General features: G+C 45.9%; 1 protein-coding gene across 1 annotated transcript in view; it reads right to left on the reverse strand.

Annotated features, from left to right (window-relative positions):
- Window positions 1-2,756, reverse strand: part of MAPK11 (mitogen-activated protein kinase 11) — a 67,497-nt gene extending 64,741 nt beyond the window's left edge. Inside the window, exon 1 of the mRNA XM_068276362.1 lies at window positions 2,556-2,756. Within this exon, the coding sequence (XP_068132463.1) occupies window positions 2,556-2,668 (113 nt within the window). The 5' untranslated portion in view covers window positions 2,669-2,756. The remainder of the gene's footprint in view (window positions 1-2,555) is intronic.
- Window positions 2,757-19,570: the final 16,814 nt, after the last annotated feature.

Here is a 19,570-nt window from a genome sequence, read left to right on the forward strand (position 1 = left end):
AAACAAGAATGCAGATAATCTTGTCAGATTTTTCAGACTCATCTGATCTGCATGCTTGTTCAGGGTCTATAGCTAAAAGTATTAGAGGCACAGGATCAGCAGGGTAGCCAGGCAACTGGCATTGCTTAAAAGGAAATAAATATGGCAGCCTCCATATCCCTCATTACAGTTAATACCGGTAAGTGCTTATCTCCACATATTGGTAACATCCCACAGTACCGCCTGTATTAGAGATGGTCTGACAGTCTATCCATTTCTCCCTGGTCACTCAGATGCTTGCACAGGTCCATTTTTCCTGCTTCCAGCATGTCAACTTCAAGCACTGTTCACTTGTTGCCTTATGAATCCTACCTCTTCACAGATGCCATTAGGATAGTGTGAGCGTAGTTTACTACAACCCATCTGAAAGCTAGCAATTTGAGAGGGTGCAGTCCACTCACATTAGTGGCATTCTTCTATGAGGTTCTCCCCTAAACAAGATTAGCGCCAATGTGATTGGGTGGACAGCACCCTCTTAAAGGATACCCGAAGTGATATGTGGAGTTAGACATGTGTATGTACAGTGCCTAGCACACAAATATCTATGCTGTGTTCCTTTTTTTCCTTTCTCTGCCTGAAACAGTTAAATATCAGGTAAGTAAGTGGCTGACTCAGTCCTGACTCAGACAGGAAGTGACTACAGTGAGACTCACTGATAAGAAATTCAAACTAAAGAACACTTTCCTAGAAGAAAATGGCTTATGCGAGCAAGAAAGGTAAAAAAGGGGAATTTCTTATCAGTGAGGGTCATACTGTAGTCACTTCCTGTCTGAGTCAGGACTAAGTCAGCCACTTACATACCTGATATTTAAAGAGAACCCGAGGTGGGGATCTTAGAATGAAATCTATACACAGAGGTTGGGTCTGGCTACAGTGCCCAGCTTCTGTTGCTATTTGAATCCCCCCTAAGTCCCCCTGCGCTCCGTTCTAGCCCATAAATTACAGCCACGCTGTTGGGCAATGTTTACCTAGCTAATGTCAGTCACGCCACTCCCCCCGCCTCCTGCACAGCGCCGGTCCCCGCCCGCGTCCCTTCCCTCAATCAGCGGCGAGGGAAGGGACGTGGGGCGGGGACCGGCGCTATGCAGGAGGCAGGGAGAGGCGTGAGTGACACTAGGGAGGTAAATACAGCTCGCTGCGACACGCTGCGTGTCGCCAGCTCGGCTGTAATTTATGGGGGAGAGCAGAGCGCAGGGGGGATTCAAATAGCAACAGAGGCTGGGCACTATAGCCAGACCCAGCCTCTGTGTATAGATTTCGTTCCAAGATCCCCACCTCGGGTTCTCTTTAAATATTTCAGGCAGAGAAAGAAGAAAAAAAAAAAAAAAAAAAAAAAAAAAAAAAAAAAAAAAAGAACACAGCATAGTTATTTGTGTGCTAGGCACTGTACATACACATGTCTATCTCATGTCACTTTTGGCATCCTTTAAACGCTTAGGTTTCGGATAGGTTGTAAACTAATGACAACACTTCGTGCTGCGATTAAACAACTGTCCCCAATGAGGTTTCCTGCAGGATACCGTAAACTAAACTAGCGCCAATTCTACTTAGATTTGGATAGGTTGTAGTAAACTATTCACATATTAGTTGGCCAATTACAGCGCTGTGTGCTGTTCGTCAGGTTTTTCTGCTGTGCGACACAGCAGAAAAACCTGCTGTGTCGCACAGCGACCTCAACTAGACCAGCACTGGCACAGTGGACAGCACCCTCTCAAACCCTTGTGCCCGGTACACACAATAAAATTTTCTGGCAGATCGATTATTTCCAACATGTGCAATATGATTTGCGATCAATTTTCCATAGAAGTGCACAGAAAATATGTTAGAAATAATTGATCTGGCAGTAAATCTGCCAGAAAATCTCATCATGTGTACTAGGCATGAGGTTTCAGATTGTAGTAAACTACGCCCACACTATTCAACTAATTATAGTGCTTCATACCGTGCCCCATGAGGTTTCCTGCTGGGTCCCCTCAACTAGACCAGCGCTGTCCATTCTAGAGCCATGATGACTGATCAGTTTACATAGGGACATAAGATTGGGAGAACCTACATTTCCATGCATTATGTAAACATCTGTAGCAGAACTATAAATATACCATTCATAGATGAAAAATAGCGGTATCCCAAAAAGACACCTGCATCATCAGAGCCAAAATATACCAAATTACAGACTCCTTGATTAGCAATGTTACTTCACCTCTCTAGCCATTTATCCATGTTTTATAGAGACTTCATAGTAAAAATCTGCAGATGACTGAGCATCCCTCCTTCCTGCTCTCACACCAGCCGGTCACTACATCTGGAGCAGCAGCCCACATCCCTCCAGGAGTCATTCAGTCCTCCCCCCGGTCCCACTACAGTCACCAGTCCTCCCCCCGGTCCCACTACAGTCACCAGTCCTCCCCCCAGTCACCAGCCCCGGTGTTCTCGCTACAAGAGGAAGCTGATGGACTCCCAGCCGCCGTACAGCTCAGGCAGCAGCTGGCAGAGGCCCAAGGAGGACCTGCACCTACCATACAGAGCCGTACGCCCCGGAGCCCACGGGGGTGAGGTGCTGGTACCGCTCGGGCACCTCCCACACCGTCTTGTTCAACTCCTGCCGGTAGAATCCGCTTCGGCAGCTCATGTCGGCGGTCCCGGCAGCCCGGCTGTCAGCTGTATGGCAGGAGGCGGAAGGAGGCGAGGGCTGGCTGTGGCTGGGGGAGGAGGGAGCGGGCAGGTGGAGACTCACAGCCTGCCTGCCTGCTGCTGCTGGCGCTCATTGTTTAATCAAGGCAAATGGGAGAGCCGCCCAGTGTCATAATCTCACAACTCGGGAACGCCCGTCACTCACTGCTAATGTAATAATCATCATCATCATCATAATAATAATGATAATAATGTGGGACTTTAGCCATGACCCCGTCTGAGAATCTCATTATTAATGGCATTACGTGGCCACGTGTGCCAGCAGACAGCAGAGTGATCTCTACAGTTCAGGCTCTTCTGAGAAGAAAATATCACTCATTTTTATCTTGCCAGTTGCTCTGTAAATCACTCATTTTTTATTGTGATTATTTTCTTCTCAATGAAATAATCATTTGCATGTAAGTAATAAGGCACAACCATCATTGAAAGATGATTTAAATATATTTTAATGAATAAAATTACTTATTTTTAACAATATTACTTTATACATTATTTGGTCAATGTTTTACTATTTATGATTTACGCTATAAGGCCCTGTTCATACTGTCAGTGTTTGCAGAAAACAAAGAAAACGCAAGTTGAAAAACGCATGCGTTTATATGCGTTTTTTCTTGCGTTTTCTATAGCGTTTTTGCATGTTGAAAGAAAGTGCGTCACACAGGAAACAATGGGAAACGCAGAGGGAAACGTACACTAAAACGCAATAGTATGCGGTTTTAATACGCGTCCATAGACTTTCATTGGGCTCTATTCTCAAAGAGCCAAAAGTACCGCAAAATTTTACCGCTAAATTCCCGCCAGCGGTAAACTCCGCATTTTTTCAGCATTCACTAACATTTTCCGCATGTTTGCCGCATGCGGGAAAAAAGATGCGGAAACAGCCATTATTCATGCGGGAATGATGCGATAAAAAGGTCGCATGAAAAAGTGTTTAAAAAAAAAAGTTAAAGTCCAGCAAGCACAGCCCTTAAGCCTCCACACTTCATTAAAGTCAATGGGATGCGGAATATATCACCTACTACTTGTAGGTGATAAAAAATCGGTAATTAACGACGAAATGATGCGCCTGAACAATTTTGAGAATTGATCTTTTATTGCGGAAAATACCGACTTTTGCGGAAAGTTTTCCGCATGAATCCCGCACTTTTATCACACTTTTTCCACATGCGGAAAAAACATGCGGAACATTTTGAGAATTCCAACTTGACGGTATTTTGGGTGCAAACTTTCCGCATGTACTTTACCGCATGCGGGAAGTCTTTGAGAATAGAGCCCATAGTGTCCGTTTCTGTGTGTGACGCACAGAACTGCGTGCAGCAATGCGGATGAGAAACGTATGCGTCTCATACGCATACATGTGAACGGGGCCATTAGAAAACATTAGTAGCGTTTCTATGCACAAAGTCTGCCCGTACACGTTCTGGAAAAACGGCTAGGAACGCACATAGTCTGAACAGGGCCTAAGGGCTTGTTCACACTATGAGCATTTCCGTTTTATTTTTTAAATCGCTGGCGATTTTAGAAATCACCCTAAAAGCGCTTGTGCAATGTTTTCCTATTAGAGTGTTCACATGTGAGCTTTTCGATTTCTTTGAAATTGCAAATGTGCTAAATGCACCATTTTCTGAGTGCTTTGGCTCAAAGGTATAGGTAAATCGCAAAGTGCTTGAAAAAGCGCTTTGCATGGCGATTTCCCGAGTGCTTTTATGAATAAATACATTGTTTATACTGTATTCATTTCTGGGTCAAAGAGTTCACTTCCTGACTGATGTCAGGAAGTGAAAAAGCGGATCGCTCAACAAAAGCACTTACAAAAGCGCTCTCCTAAGCGCAAAGTGCAGGGAAAAGCACTTTTATAAAAAGCTCAGCGTTTGCGATAATGTGAACATAGCCTTAAAAAGCTCAGCGTTTGCGATAATGTGAACATAGCCTTAAAGGACACCTGAAGTGAGAGGGTTCTATGGAGGCTGCCATATTTATTTCCTTTAAAACAATGCAAATTGCCTGGCTGTCCTGCCGATCTTTCGCTTCTGATACAATCATGCAGATCAGATGATTCTGAAAAATCTGACAAGGTTGACTGAATGCTTGTTTCAGGTGTGTGATTCTCCAGACATTACTGCTTCCAGAATTATCAACAAGACAGCTAGGCAACTGGTAATGTTTACAAGGAAATAAATATTGCAGCCTCCATATACCTCTCACTTAAAGAGAACCCGAGGTGTGTTTAAAGAATGTTATCTGCATACAGAGGCTGGATCTGCCTATACAGCCCAGCCTCTGTTGCTATCCCAAACCCCACTAAGGTCCAATTGCACTCTGCAATCCCTCATAAATCACAGCCGTGCTGTGAGGCTGTGTTTACATCTGTAGTGTCAGTCTCAGCTGCTCCCCCGCCTCCTGCATAGCTCCGGTCCCTGCCCCGTCCCTTCCCTCCAATCAGCAGGGAGGGAAGGGATGCAGGCGGGGACTGGAGTTCTGCAGGAGGCGGGGAGAGCAGCAGACTGACACTATAGAGATAAACACAGCCAGCTCTGACAAGCTGTTTGTCAGCAGCGTGGCTGTGATTTATGAGGGATTGCAGAGTGCAGGGGGACCTTAGGGGGGTTTGGGATAGGGCTGTATAGGCAGAGGTTGGGCTGTATAGGCAGATCCAGCCTCTGAAGAATATTATCTGCATACAAACTCACCTCGGGTTCTCTTTAAGGTTCCCTTTAAATTTATTACAGGTGGATCATTTTTACTGCTGGTTGGTGCATCATTTTGTAATGTTTCTTTACTGTGTGTTCCAAAGTCAGTATAAACAACACTTGGGCCCATATGCAATTAACTTTGACTCCTGAGTTATCTGCTAGGAGTGCAAACTGTCCGAGGGATGTACCAGGGGAACTGTATTCCAGAGGAAGAAAGAGGCACGGAACTTTATTCACCGCTCTTTTTTGTAAAGAAAAAAACTGGAGATTTAAGGCCTGTATTAGACCTCAGGGCATTGAACAAGCACATTCGAACTCATCATTTCAAGATGGAGTCATTACAATCAGTGATTCTGGCCATGAGACAAGGAGATTGGATGTTATCCATCGACTTGGCGGACGCATATTTACATGTCCCTATACACCCAGACTTTTACCGTTATCTAAGGCGCCAAGAACCTTCACAAAAATTTTAGTTCAGGTAGGTGCTCTTCTTCGTGTGAAGGGTCTGAGAGTCCATCACTACCTGGACGATGTACTTCTTCAAGCGCAAACAACAAACAACGTATCCTGACTCAAAGAGAAACACTACTACAAGTCCTTCAACAATTCGGCTGGATAGTAAGCTGGAAAAAGAGTCAGTTAGAACCAGTCCAAGATATGGTGTTTTTGGGGGCAAGGTTTCAGACCCACAAGAACAGGGTCAGTCTGCCCGCAGAGAAGCAATCCATATTAATAGACCGTGTACAGGAGGTCAGCCAGACTTCTTTACTTCAGGCGAGGCAATGCCTAAGCCTACTGGGAACTCTAACCTCGACAATACCCCTAGTACGTTGGTCACAGTGGCACTCGAGAACTTACCAGTGGGGCTTTCTGTCCCAATGGGACGGTGACAGCATGCATCAGAGGATCAGTATAACACCTTGTGTGTGGAGCAGTCTACAGTGGTTGCAACAGGAGTTAAATTTGTCCAGGGCACATCCCATAGAACACAAAGAACCCTTGATTGTAACAACAGATGCCAGTGGCAGGGGCTGGGGAGCCCATTACAGTGAAAGAACAGCACAAGGTGGATGGGACTGGATGACTGCGCAGGCCCCGGCCAACATTCTAGAACTGAGAGCTGCCTATCATGCTCTTCAACGCTTTCTACCCTCATTGAGGGGCAACCCGGTCTTGTGGATGTGAGGAAACACGGAAAGACAGCCGCCTCTGCTCAGCGTGAGGCGGCTGCTTCCGTGGAGGACATGGCGGAGACCGGGGATACCGCCACGTCTGACGCGGCGGTTGCGGATGCACCGCAGAGCGGTGCTGGCTTGGCTGGGACTCATAGTCCCTCCAGGTTCAGAATGACGTGCGTGCGCGCGGAGAGGCAGAACCTATATGGCAGCCAGAAAAAGGTCAGCTGACCTGGTCGGTCAGCTGACAACCCTGCTTCTTCTCATTGGTCCAGCACTCAGGGAGGTGCTGGAGAGTGTCTGTGTATATATATTGCCGGCTGTTCAGTTGCTGGTTGTCTGGCGTTGCAATCACAACGTGGTAGCACGCAGACCTGAGTCAGATCTGAAAGTGTGCCGGGACCAGCTGGAGCTGTAATCCTACACTTAGCTAGATTCTATTTGACAGTCTAAAGTACTAGTTTGATTGTGATTATCTGTTATGACCCTTTGCTTGCCTGACTACTCTTCTGAACTCTGATTCTGTACCTTGCCATTCTGATACTCTGTTGCCGAACCCCGGCTCATCCTTAGACCCTGCATCTGCCTCCTGATTCTGTACCTCGATATTTCTGATACCCTGTTGCCGAACCCTGCCTGTACTTTAGACTCCGCCTCTGCCTTCTGAATCTGTACCTTGTCTGTCCGTGTGTTTTCGACCTGGCTTGTCCGACCTTGAGAACCGACCTTACTGTTAGAGGCGGTTCCCAGTCCTGGTAGTGGCACTCCCACTTGAGTGTCACTCTCGTTCTGTCGTTCCTTCTCTCAGCCTGACTCCTCCTCCCGGGAGAGTCCAGAAGGAATTGTGCAGTACTCCTTACTGCACTGAGGCCTAGTCCTCTGAATATAACTGTTTGCACCAAACCCTCTTTCTATACTCAGGTGTCCAGAGGTTAGCTTATATATCTGATTATCGGTGATACTGCAGATCATCTATAATCTGGTATATATCTGTATTCCCTGTGATACTGCAGTTCACCGGTAATCAGATCCTCTCTCTGTTACACCGATCGTTACAGTGGAGAATGGACAACAGAACAGCGGCTGCTTACATCAACAGACAGGGGGTACAAGAAGTTTGAGACTCTTGCAAGAAACTTCACAGATAATGAGATTAGCAGAGAACAATCTAACCAGTCTGAAAGCGATATACATTCCAGGAGTGGAGAATGTAACGGCAGATTTTCTGAGTCGGAGTTGTGTCTCCAACAACGAATGGTCCTTGGACAAGCAAGTATTTCTACAAATCTGTCAGAGATGGGGGGAGTCCAGATGTAGATATGATGGCAACAGCACAGAACACGAAATGCTGGAGATTTTTCTCACGTCGACCGAACCCCTTAGCAGAAGCGGTGGATGCACTGACGACACCTTGGAACTTCCACTTGGGATATGTGTTCCCACCGGTACTGATGATCAGTAGACTACTCAAGCGGTTAATGCCCTGACCATCATAGCCATAATCCCGTACTGGTCTCATCACCCCTGGTTTTCATTACTTTGGAGCCTGAAGTTGGAGCATTCTTGGAAGATCCATGTAACACCAGCATTGTTGACTCAGGGACCAATCTGACACCCAAATCCAGAAAAACTAAATTTGATGGTGTGGCTATTGAAGGGGAGAGATTGAGGAAAGCAGATTGCTCAGAGAAAGTAATACAGACATTGCTAAAATCTAGGAAACAATCAACTAACAGAACTTATCACGCCATTTGGAATAGGTTGATAGAATTTGCCACAACCAAGAACTTTAACCCTATGCAACTGCTTCTTTATCAGATTCTGGAATTTTTGCAGTCTGGCCTAGACAGACAGTTAAAGGGACACTTAAAGGGACTCCGAGCTCAGAAAAAAAAGGAAAGTTGTACTCACCAGGGGCTTTTTCCAGCCCAGTGCTGGTCGGGAGGTCCCACGCCGGCGTCCTGGCTCCTCTCCTTCTCCCCGCTCCGGAATGGCTGGCAGGCCGCAGCCCGGGCGACACTCTCCCGAGTGTCGGGCTGCTTCTTCCGCATATGACGCGGATTACATCACACGCCGGCCGCCTCGCGTCATCACGGCGGCCGGCGTGAAAGTACTGCGCATGCGCGAACAAAGCGCGCATGCGCAGTACTTTCACGCCGGCCGCCGTGATGACGCGAGGCGGCCGGCGTGTGACGTAATCCGCATCATATGCGGAAGAAGCAGCCCGACACTCGGGAGAGTGTCGCCCGGGCTGCGGCCTGCCAGCCATTCCGGAGCGGGGAGAAGGAGAGGAGCCAGGACGCCGGCGTGGGACCTCCCGACCAGCACTGGGCTGGAAAAAGCTCCTGGTGAGTACAACTTTCCTTTTTTTTCTGAGCTCGGAGTCCCTTTAAGGCAGAAAAAAATGAGTTTTACTCACCTGGGGCTTCTACCAGCCCTCTGCAGCAGTCCTGTGCCCTCGCAGCCACTCACTAATCCTCTGGTCCCCCGCTGCCAGCTAGTTTAGTTTTTGCTGACAGGCCCGGCCATGCGTAGCTTTCTCCGCATTCCCGACTGTAATTAGCACTATTGCGGACCGCACTGCGTACAAAAATAGGCGTTGCCACATATCAATCGTATCTTTGGTAAGTGCATAGTCTGCACTGTCTGATGTATATGTTACGGTCAGAACCCGAAGTCTGGCCACTTCGGGTTCTGGCCGGCCAAAATGCGAAGTGGCCGGGTACCTGTGGCCAATGTGAGAAATGAAATGATTCCTGGGTTTGCAATCTGCGCAGCGCTCCCAATTGGTAATCAGTGCAGCTCTCCCGTCCCCGGCGCCGTGTCCTCTTTCTCTGCTCGCGGCCTCCACGGGCGGCCAATGTCAGCAATTAACGGATTTCTCCGCTCCGGCTCCTCCTCCTGCCTTCCTCCTATTTCCCTCTGACAGCCAGGGACACACCTGGACTCAAGAGTCGTTCGTGGCTGCAGGAAAGCAGAGCGGGACTGCTGCAGACATTGCTTCTGCCAGCACCCGCTCTGCAGAAATTAACAGAATGAATCCGTGCAGCAAAGAACGACTCTGGGTGCAGGTGTGTGTCCCCGGCTGTCAGAAAGAAATAGGAGGAAGGCAGAAGGAGGAGCCGGAGCGGAGAAATCCATAAATTTCTGACATTGGCCACCATTGGCAGGATCAAGACAGCGAGGAGAGGAGCCGGAGCCACCAGGAATAATTTCATTTCTCACATTGGCCGCAGGTACCCGGCCACTTCCCATTTTGACTGGCCAGAACCCGAAGTGGCCAGACTTCGGGTTCTGGCCGTAACATATACACTACATTTGCTGTGCAGCTGTGTGTATAGTGTGTGTACTGTGCTGTGCATGTCTAGTGTGTGTGTGTGTGTGTGTGTGTGTACTGTGTATAGTGTGTATGTTGTGTGCAGTGTGTGTACTGTGTGTGTGTGTGTGTGTGTGTGTGTGTGTGTGTGTGTGTGTGTGTGTGTGTGTGTGTGTGTGTGTGTGTGTACACTGTGTGTGTGTGTGTATAGTGTGTGTGTGTGTATAGTGTGTGTGTGTGTACTGTGTGTGGTGTGTGTGAGTGCATGCCGCAATAAGTATATTTTATGGTGAAACGCTCTGCTGCATAACAACTATTTTCTGGTGAACCCATGCCGCAATAAGTACATTTTCTGGTGAAACGCTGCTGCATTATGATTTTCGGGGGTCTTGGGGGTGGGGTTCACCACAGGAGTGGTGTTCACCATGAGGGGTGCGGGGTATGGGACTGGGGGCAATCACGGGGGGGGGGGGGGGTGCCACAGGATTTCTCGCCTGGAGTGACAAAATGGCTAGAGACGCCCCTGGGGAAACCAACCAGAAGCAAAATTATGAGCAACCTGAAAATCTCAGTACAGTTCCAATAGACACTGTCAAGTTTATAATTGCAAGTGTCTAGAAAGACTTCTATCAGACAACAAAGATCCCAATAACAATGCTTAGTCCATATATGACAGATAAGTTAAATTACCCTATTTTTGCAATCACAACAGCACAATTTCCTGAAAATGGGCAGAGATTGCTGGGGTGGTAATCTGAGCAAGACTCCCAATCCAGTGACGCTATGGTGTAAAGGGTACGTCTAGGGCACCATAACCTGACTATTGGCAATACTTTTATGCTGAATCTGGTTCCAGGATTACCCAGGTGTCATTTTTTACATGTACACCTCTGGGAACCCTTATAGATGGCAGACAGGCAGGAAAATATTATTATTATTATACTGGCAAGTACAGTTGGAGGTTCTTTGCATGCTATTTATATATTCAGTCTGTTGTCTTATTTGAAAAGGTACAGTATGTCCTAGTTAAGTGCAGGTGGAGGCTGACAGGTTTATTTCCTTTTAAATAAATGCTCATTGCCGGGCTGTCCTGCCTGTCCTGCTGATCCTCTAACTCTTATACTTTTTACGCCATAGACCCTGAACAAGCAAGCAGATCAGATGTCTCCGACAAATCTGACAAGATTAGCTGCATGCTTGTTTCAGGTGTGTGATTTAGACTCTACTGACTGGAAAGATCAGCAGGACTGCCTGGCAACTGGTATTGTTTAAAATATTAAATATTAAAATAAATAACGCGGGCGTGGCTAGCGCGCAACGGAGATGGCCGCTTGAAGCACGAGCTCCGATAGAGACTCCTCTCCTACTAAGCTGCGCACCTTTCCTACGACATGGCGACCAAAGGAAACAAGACTGGGCAGTCCCAGGGACCTCAGGGAGACCCCGGGTCGCATGGGGCCCGTAACATACCCTCCATGTTCAAATCACGGACTGAGGAGCACGGACGAGATTCTGCCAAGATGGCGTCGGCCTCCTCCCATGCACAGGCCGCAGAGAGCGGTATAGGAGCTGGAACAACACAAGATTCCGCGGTGAGTGTAATGGACATGTTTACCTATATGAAGCAGCTGCCCACGATGTCAGACATGACCTCCCTGGCAACTGATATAAAGAACAATATGTCAGGGGCTTTATTAGATCTCAAAGAGGACCTGAAGGGACTAGTATCCCGCATTGAGGAGGTTGAAAAAGCAGGAGATAACAGAGATGCAGCAATTGAAGAGCTGCAGCAGGCCTCGGTGGCGCATAACCTCCATCTGATAGAAACGAATAGGCATCTGGAAGATCTAGACAACAGGGGAAGAAGGCATAATATTAGGGTGAAGGGGATCCCTGAACCTGTGCAGCAAGAAGATATTCCATCTGCCTTATTATCCATCTTTAACAGCTTATTAGAGCGCCCCAAGGACTCCCCTATAGAACTAGATCGAGCCCATAGAGCATTAAAACCTCCCAGGTCTGATTCAGACTCTCCTAGAGATGTTATATGCTGTGTCACTAACTACTCTCTCAAAGAAGAAATAATGGGTAAAGCCAGGGAACAGGACGGCATCATGTTCAATGACATTGAAATAAAGCTTTTCCAGGATTTGTCACATATCACCCTTAAGAATAGACGCTCACTTAAACCGCTACTGGCGGAACTCCGCCGAGCAGGGATTACTTACAAGTGGAAATTCCCCTTTGGCCTCGTGGCTACTCGTGACAGTCGCACTGCGGTAGTGCAGTATCCGGAAGATGTCCGGCGTTTCTGCGATACTTTGAACATTTCGGTGGTGGAGGTTCCTGACTTTTACGGAGAATTTCGTCTCCCTGTGGTCTTGGACCGTATGTATTCGGCTGGAGCACTAGTACCAGCAGGAGGTCCCTGGCCGAGGGTCCCTCCGAGAAGATCTCGTAATCTCCCTAAAAACTCTGGAAGATCATCAAGGGTGAAAATGCCACGTCGTAGAGACTACTCCCCCAGCCAGGATAGCAGAGATAGGTCCTCAGAGGACCCTGGGGAATAATCCTCATATTGAACCTTTATTTTTCTTACCCTGGCTTTCTTCATCAGGACTCCGATAACTGTGGCCTATATATGTAGGTTATCTGATAGCCAATGCAGCAAGATTATTGGCTAAATATGCTATTACGATATGATGTCTGTTATGATGTTTATTTTTGCGGCCTTAAAGAGACATCTCTCTTCCCCTAACGTAAAGTTTATAGAGGATAGACAGTTAACGACTCCGGTACATGAATGTTATATAGCTTACAGTCATATTTAATAGAGTGCTTTCATACTGCTGATAATTCTGACCTGGGCAAGCCCTTGCTTAGACATAAGCCTTCTCTATTCTCTATAAGGGATAAATGTACCAAGAGGGAAGAGGAGAGGGTATAGTTGTTGGAATTAAGAAGCTGTAAAAGAGATTTAGAATATATATAGACTAATACCTAGATTAACTACAGTCTGTGTTGGCTAGCAAATAGAAGCAACTACTTAACTATAGGCCCATAGTTAGTTACTTGGTTAGCGGATTAGCGCCCCATACACCTGGAGATAGTGTATACTGGGGGAGATCCAGTTGGAAGTCATTATGAGACGGGAGAGGAGCTCTATTGTTATGACTCGGTTTAATTTGCTTAGCTTGTACCTTCTATTTTGAGTACTATCTTTAATTTTTAAGATAAGCGTGTTACAAACTAAACCTGTTATTTCTCCGCTGTGTGCGACCCACTGCGCCCATAAGGGGATAATTATCTGTTTACCTACTTATTTTGATATCAGCCAACGTTTTCTACTACATAGACTAATATTAAAGAGAATCTGTATTGTTAAAATCACACAAAAGTAAACATACCAGTGCGTTAGGGGACAACTCCTATTACCCTCTGTCACAATTTCGCCGCTCCTCGCCGCATTAAAAGTGGTTAAAAACAGTTTTTAAAAGTTTGTTTATAAACAAAGAAAATGGCCACCAAAACAGGAAGTAGGATGATGTACAGTATGTCCACACATAGAAAATACATCCATACACAAGCAGGCTGTATTTTTTTTGCCTTTTGAATCTCAAGAGATCATTTGTGTGTTTCTTTCCCCCTGCATCTCTCATGCACTGAAGTTTCAGGCTGCTCTTTTCTTCCTGCAAACAGCTTTGCCCTTGTCTGTAATTCCTCACTATGTGAAAGCCCAGCCAGCTCAGAGGACGATTTATCCAGCTTGTAAAAGATAAGAGAGAAGAGAGAAGCTGCTCTAATCTAAATAACACACAGGCAGTGTGCATAGAGGGCCCTGGAAGGGGGAGTTCATAGCAGAACCACAACACTGAAGAACTTGGCAGCCTTCCAGACACAGGCTGACAAGTCTGACAAGAGAGAGATAAGTTGATTTATTACAGAGACTGTGATAGTACAAAGTGCTGCAGTAAGCCAGAACACATTAGAATAGCTTTTGGAACTTGTAGGATGATAAAAAACAGGATGCAATTTTTGTTACAGAGTCTCTTTAAGATACCTAATATCCCCAAATCTGTCCTATACAATCAAGGGTGATCCTTAGTTTTTAGGTCACCTTGGGACATTTACTCTATCTGGTGCCATACCGCTGGCACACTAATTTTGGTCAGGAGTTTCATTGGCTGTTGTCAACATGAGTGGAAGGACAGGTCCACGCAGGTCAGCGACCACATTACTACTGACCTCTTATAATGTAAAGGGTTTAAACTTACCCGAAAAGAGAAGCTCTTTGCTTAGAGAATTACACAAACACGGCTCGGAAATAGCCATGATTCAAGAAACACACTTTCGCAGAGACAAAATTCCTTTGTTGAGACATAGATCATACCCCCAGATCTACCATGCCACGAGCTTAGAAGGAAAAACTAAGGGCGTTACAACGCTGATCCATAAACGTTTGGGTTTTGAGCTTACAGATTCCATGAGAGATGAGGGAGGAAGGTTCTTGTTCCTGAAGGGAAAAATTCGGGGAGACTCGGTCACTATAGCAAATCTATACGCCCCCAATACACGCCAATCACAGTTTTTAGAAACGACTCTCCATACGCTTAGGGGCTTTACTGAAGGTCTCCTAATTTTAGGAGGCGACTTAAATGTCCCGTTGGAACCAAAACTTGACGCATCCAATGGCACATCATCCCTACCCTTTCAATCATTGAAAAAAATCCGAAATAGTCTCAACTCTCTGCAGTTACTGGACTCCTGGAGGATATCAAACCCCTCGGGTAGAGACTTTACCTTTTATTCAAGTTTGCACAAAAAATACACCAGGATTGACTATATTATGATTATGCAGAGAGACTTACACAGGTTAATCGATTCTGAGATAGGGACAATTACGATCTCAGACCACGCTCCAGTACACTCCAAGATCTTCTGGGGGCTAACATCTCCATCTCAATGGCTATGCAGATTAAACCCTACTTTATTATCTGATAAGCCTAAAATAGAAGCGATTAAAAAGGTTATTCTACAGTACTTTGAAACTAACAAAAATCCAGAGACAAACCCGATGATACTTTGGGAGGCCCATAAGCCTGTGGTGAGGGGAGTCTTGGTGAAATTGGGGGCGAAACTTAAAAGAGAAAGGGATGCAGGAATAGATGCCCAAACGCAGAGAGTTCAGAATCTACAGAGATTACACAAACAGTCCTTATCACCCACAGAACTAGAAGAGGTAAAGAGAGTCTGAAGCGAGAATAAATCTCGCTTCAGACCTCATAAATAGCAGGGGCACGTGTGCCCCTGCTAAAACGCCGCTATAGCGCGGCTTAACGGGGGTCCCTTCACCCCTAAATCCCCCTCGGTGCAGCGGGGGAGCGCTTCCTGGTTGGGGCAGGGCTAACCGCCGCAGCCCTGCCCCACGCGCGTCTGTCAGCGCGTATCTCCGCCTCTCCCCCGCCCCTCTCAGTCTTCCTTCACTGAGAGGGGCGGGGGAGAGGCGGCGATGCGCCGCTGACAGACGCGACTGGAGGCAGGGCTGCAGCCGTTAGCCCTGCCTCCAGGAAGCAATAAATCTGCGACCTTTCTACGACACTCTTTTGCGGGGGGTGGGTTGGGGGTGAAGGGACCCCCGTTTAGCCGCGGGATAGCGGCGTTTTAGCAGGGGCACACGTGCCCCTGCTATTTATGAGCTCTGAAGCGAGATTTATTCTCGCTTCAGAGTCTCTTTAAGAAAAGAACGAGAGCAGCTCTTAAAACTGCTCTACCATAGGGCCCAATGTACCTTTCTTAAAGGGAAAAAAACATTGTATGAAGAGGGCAACAAACCAGGAAAAATGCTAGCCAGATTACTTAGAAATAGACGAATTGAACTCCAGGTAACATTTATAGACCAAACCAAGACTTATAAGCTCCAAGAAATTGCTCAGCAATTTGCTCAATTCTATTCCAATCTCTATAATCTTCCTGAACCTTTGGACCATTCATTGAAACGGGATAGAATGACAGAATTCCTGAGCAAATTTGGTCTTCAAAAGCTTAAACAAGCAGACATTGAGACTTTAGAAGGTGACATAAGTGAGGATGAATTCTTCATGGCATGATGATGAAATAAATAGGACGAAGAAGATCATATGCGAAAGGAAAAGAGCATACCAAAATTTAAAATTAAAACTAAAACCAAAATATTTGATGGCTGACCTGCGAATGAGAGCCCATACCTGTCCATTCCCCCCCCCTCCCCCCTCTTCATGACATAACAATGAATAATATATGACCAAAACAAAAAACCAAAAACCAAAGCCTAAAACTGATTATGCTAAACTTCATCTACATTTGTTGTAATGTATATGTTATGTTATAAGTGCTAATTAAGTCATTAGACTAAATATGCTGTGTTATTGCATTGATACACCATATGCCTGTTACCAATGGCCGCCTTTATGGCCGCTCAATTTCTGTATTTGCTATTTTCTATATTGAAATAAATATTGTTTGAAAGAAAAAATAAATAACGCAGTATAAGGAACCTGCCTGCTCTTGGTGAAGTTTCTGCCGAGACCCGGGTGGAATCCGTCATTTCCAGGTCTCTGCACTTGTTCCCCGCTGATGATGTCATTGCTGAGACACAAACCGCACATTCTGATAGGCGAAGGATGCGTTCGCAATACACCCTCCGCAAATGTAAGTAATAGTCAGCTGACTCCGGTCAGCTGACAGCACGGTGTCAGGTGACGTTACAGCTGATACCTAGGTAGGCTGAACGCTGTGTGATTGGAGGTGCAGAGTGTAGCCGGCCACTGATTGGTTGAGAGTTGTATTTAAACCTGCAGAGTGCTCCCAGTCATCGCCTGTTATAAACATAGCTTTGGCTAGTTGCTGGGTGCGCACTTACTTGTTGATATTACTGGATCTTGACCTTTGGCTTGTATTGACGATTCTTATCTGCTGTGATTAAACCTAGCATTGATTCCTGGATAACCCTTGCCTGCTGCTTGGACCGACCTCTGCCTTGTTTCTTGGATAACCCTTGCCTACTGCCTGGACCGACCTCTGCCTTGTTTCTTGGATAACCCTTGCCTACTGCCTGGACCGACCTCTGCCTTGTTTCTTGGATAACCCTTGCCTACTGCCTGGACCGACCTCTGCCTTGTTTCTTGGAATAACCCTTGCCTACTGCCTGGACCGACCTCTGCCTTGTTTCTTGGAATAACCCTTGCCTGCTGCCTGGACTGACCATTGCTAAGTTACTGGACACTCTAAGTAAGCTTGAACTAATCCATGCATATTGAATAAGCTTGCATGTGAATCTCGCATGAACTCTCTCCTTGCCTGGAGCATTCACTGCCTATTGAATACGTTGCATGTGGACTTGCATGAACTCTCTTAAATCTGCCTGGATCCCTCACTGCCTGCTCCTCATACATCTGTCATTACTGGCAATCAATGCAGAGGGCCTCATCCTCCCGAATCAAGGTAAATGCCCTGTGTAATACTTATGAACGATCTGAACTGTGTTACTAGCCTTAGTGGGGTCCTAGCAGGTTGTTGTTCTCTCTACTTCAGTCTGTATGCCTTGCACGTTAAGACCTGGGAGTAACCGAAGTCAGGAGACATATTTAGTGTCGTGTTCAAGCGGGGCTTGTCTATAGGTGAAGACATGGGCCGAGCTCAGAGCTGCTGCACTAGATTGGGGCATAGAGACTGGTTGGGAACATAACCTGTCAGGCCTTACAGGCAGCTTCCATAGGTCTCACACCTCAGGTTCCTTTTATTTCACAATACAAGATGTGTACAGCATTCTCAGTTCAGCTGAGAATGTGGGATCTAGAGGGCATTTAAAATACTGTTGCAGAGAAAATAACATAATATGAACATTGTAGACTGGCTAAGAAATGGTGTTTACTAGCAGCTTAGGTTTCTATCACAGAGTTAGTTTACATGTGATATCCTTCAAGAAGAGTGCTTACTATATTTTACTCAATATACTTTCTACTTTAGTATCTGATGCAAGGGTAAGCTTGTAAGAGGGAGAATTACCATTGATTTCCTATAGTGGCTGGACATAAAACAGCATCAGTGACAGTGAAGAATAGGCTGTTCTGTAATATTCTTGCTGCTGCGTTACTATGAATATTGCATCCAGTGAGAAGGGTTAGCAGAGTTAGGGGTAGGAGAAATGAGGTGAGTCACTACGGAGTAATACCATGCAGACCAAAATGGAAGAGAGATCCTAAAGATAAAGTGTGCATAGGAGTGTTGTGTTCAAAAATATTAAACAGCTTTCTCTACATCAACATCAGACAATTTGAACATCACCAAACACTATTACATGCTACTATACACTCATACATGCTGCTGGCTATATGCACACGGTGCCTTTTGCCAGGCTGAATTTATAATTTTTACGTCCCTAGGCCAACTTTCTTGTGGCTTCCCTTCCATGTGCAGCACCCTCATCTAATCCTTGTGTAGCCCCCTCTTCCATGTCTAACCTTCATGTACAGCAGCCACTTCAGTTCTATACAGATCCTCTGAGCAGCAGCTCCCTATGTCCATATGTTGCTCCTTATTTGCAGCTTCCATATTCCATTTGCAACCTCTTCTTCCATATGTAGCAATCCCTGTACCCTGTCCAGCTGCTCCTTGGCCAGCTGCCACTGCTAGATCTGTGTCTTGCCATGTTGAATAAAATAATAAAGAGACACAGATACATAATAATATTAATAAATGTCCCCATACCTTTTTACCATAAGGTGTTAAAAATAAAAAAGTTAACGACCACACCATCAAAAAATATTTTAAACATTGTATTAAAGCGGAATGAAACCCAGCATTTTTTATTTGCTCTAATAGATTATTTACAGCATATTATATACAACCAGCATTTTCTTTTTTACTAGAACAGCATTCAAAGGGTTAAATACAGGCCTTAGAAGCTCCCCTGCAGGGAAAGCTGGACAATCCGAACTAGAGATTGTGTTTAATTGTATCAAATGTGGAATGTAAACAAACCTTTCTCTGACACTGCAGGCTCAGCTGAAGACAGTGAGACAATCAGAAAGCATCAGAAAAGATGAATAAAGCTGTTACACTTGGTGGTATATCGTCCACAGTCAGCACGTAGTGTATATCCTGACGTGAAGGAGGTACACACGCTAGCACAAGGAACCAGGATATCCCCAGTTTAGTGGAGGAGAGGACTGACTTCAACAAGAGATGTGGCGCACAGAGCAGGCGTAGATCCGAACAGCCACAAACAAACCTTCCACTATAGTGGCTCAGCGCAAGGTAGCGCTGAGCGCATAAACCAGAACTCAGAAGATCAGGACAGGTAACAGAATGAACGCTTGCTTAACTAGTCACTGCTTAAGTGACAAACGTCCATAACAAGACAGACTGGAATAACACAGCCAATGCGATTGCAGCGGTGGCGTGCCTCACAAGGACAGGACAGAATAGTCGGGAAATAGAGTCAAGAAGGCAGACGTAATAACACACAAATATACAATAGGTATGATTTCCTAGCGTATTATGATTACAGCTATCAATGACCTACAACCGACTAATTGACATATGTATATATCAGCGATAAACCGATATATGACATAAGCAAGGAACACTGACTAAGAACTGGAGCAGGACTAGGA

Source organism: Hyperolius riggenbachi, chromosome 3 (assembly GCF_040937935.1).
Source record: "Hyperolius riggenbachi isolate aHypRig1 chromosome 3, aHypRig1.pri, whole genome shotgun sequence".
Lineage (NCBI taxonomy): Eukaryota > Metazoa > Chordata > Amphibia > Anura > Hyperoliidae > Hyperolius > Hyperolius riggenbachi.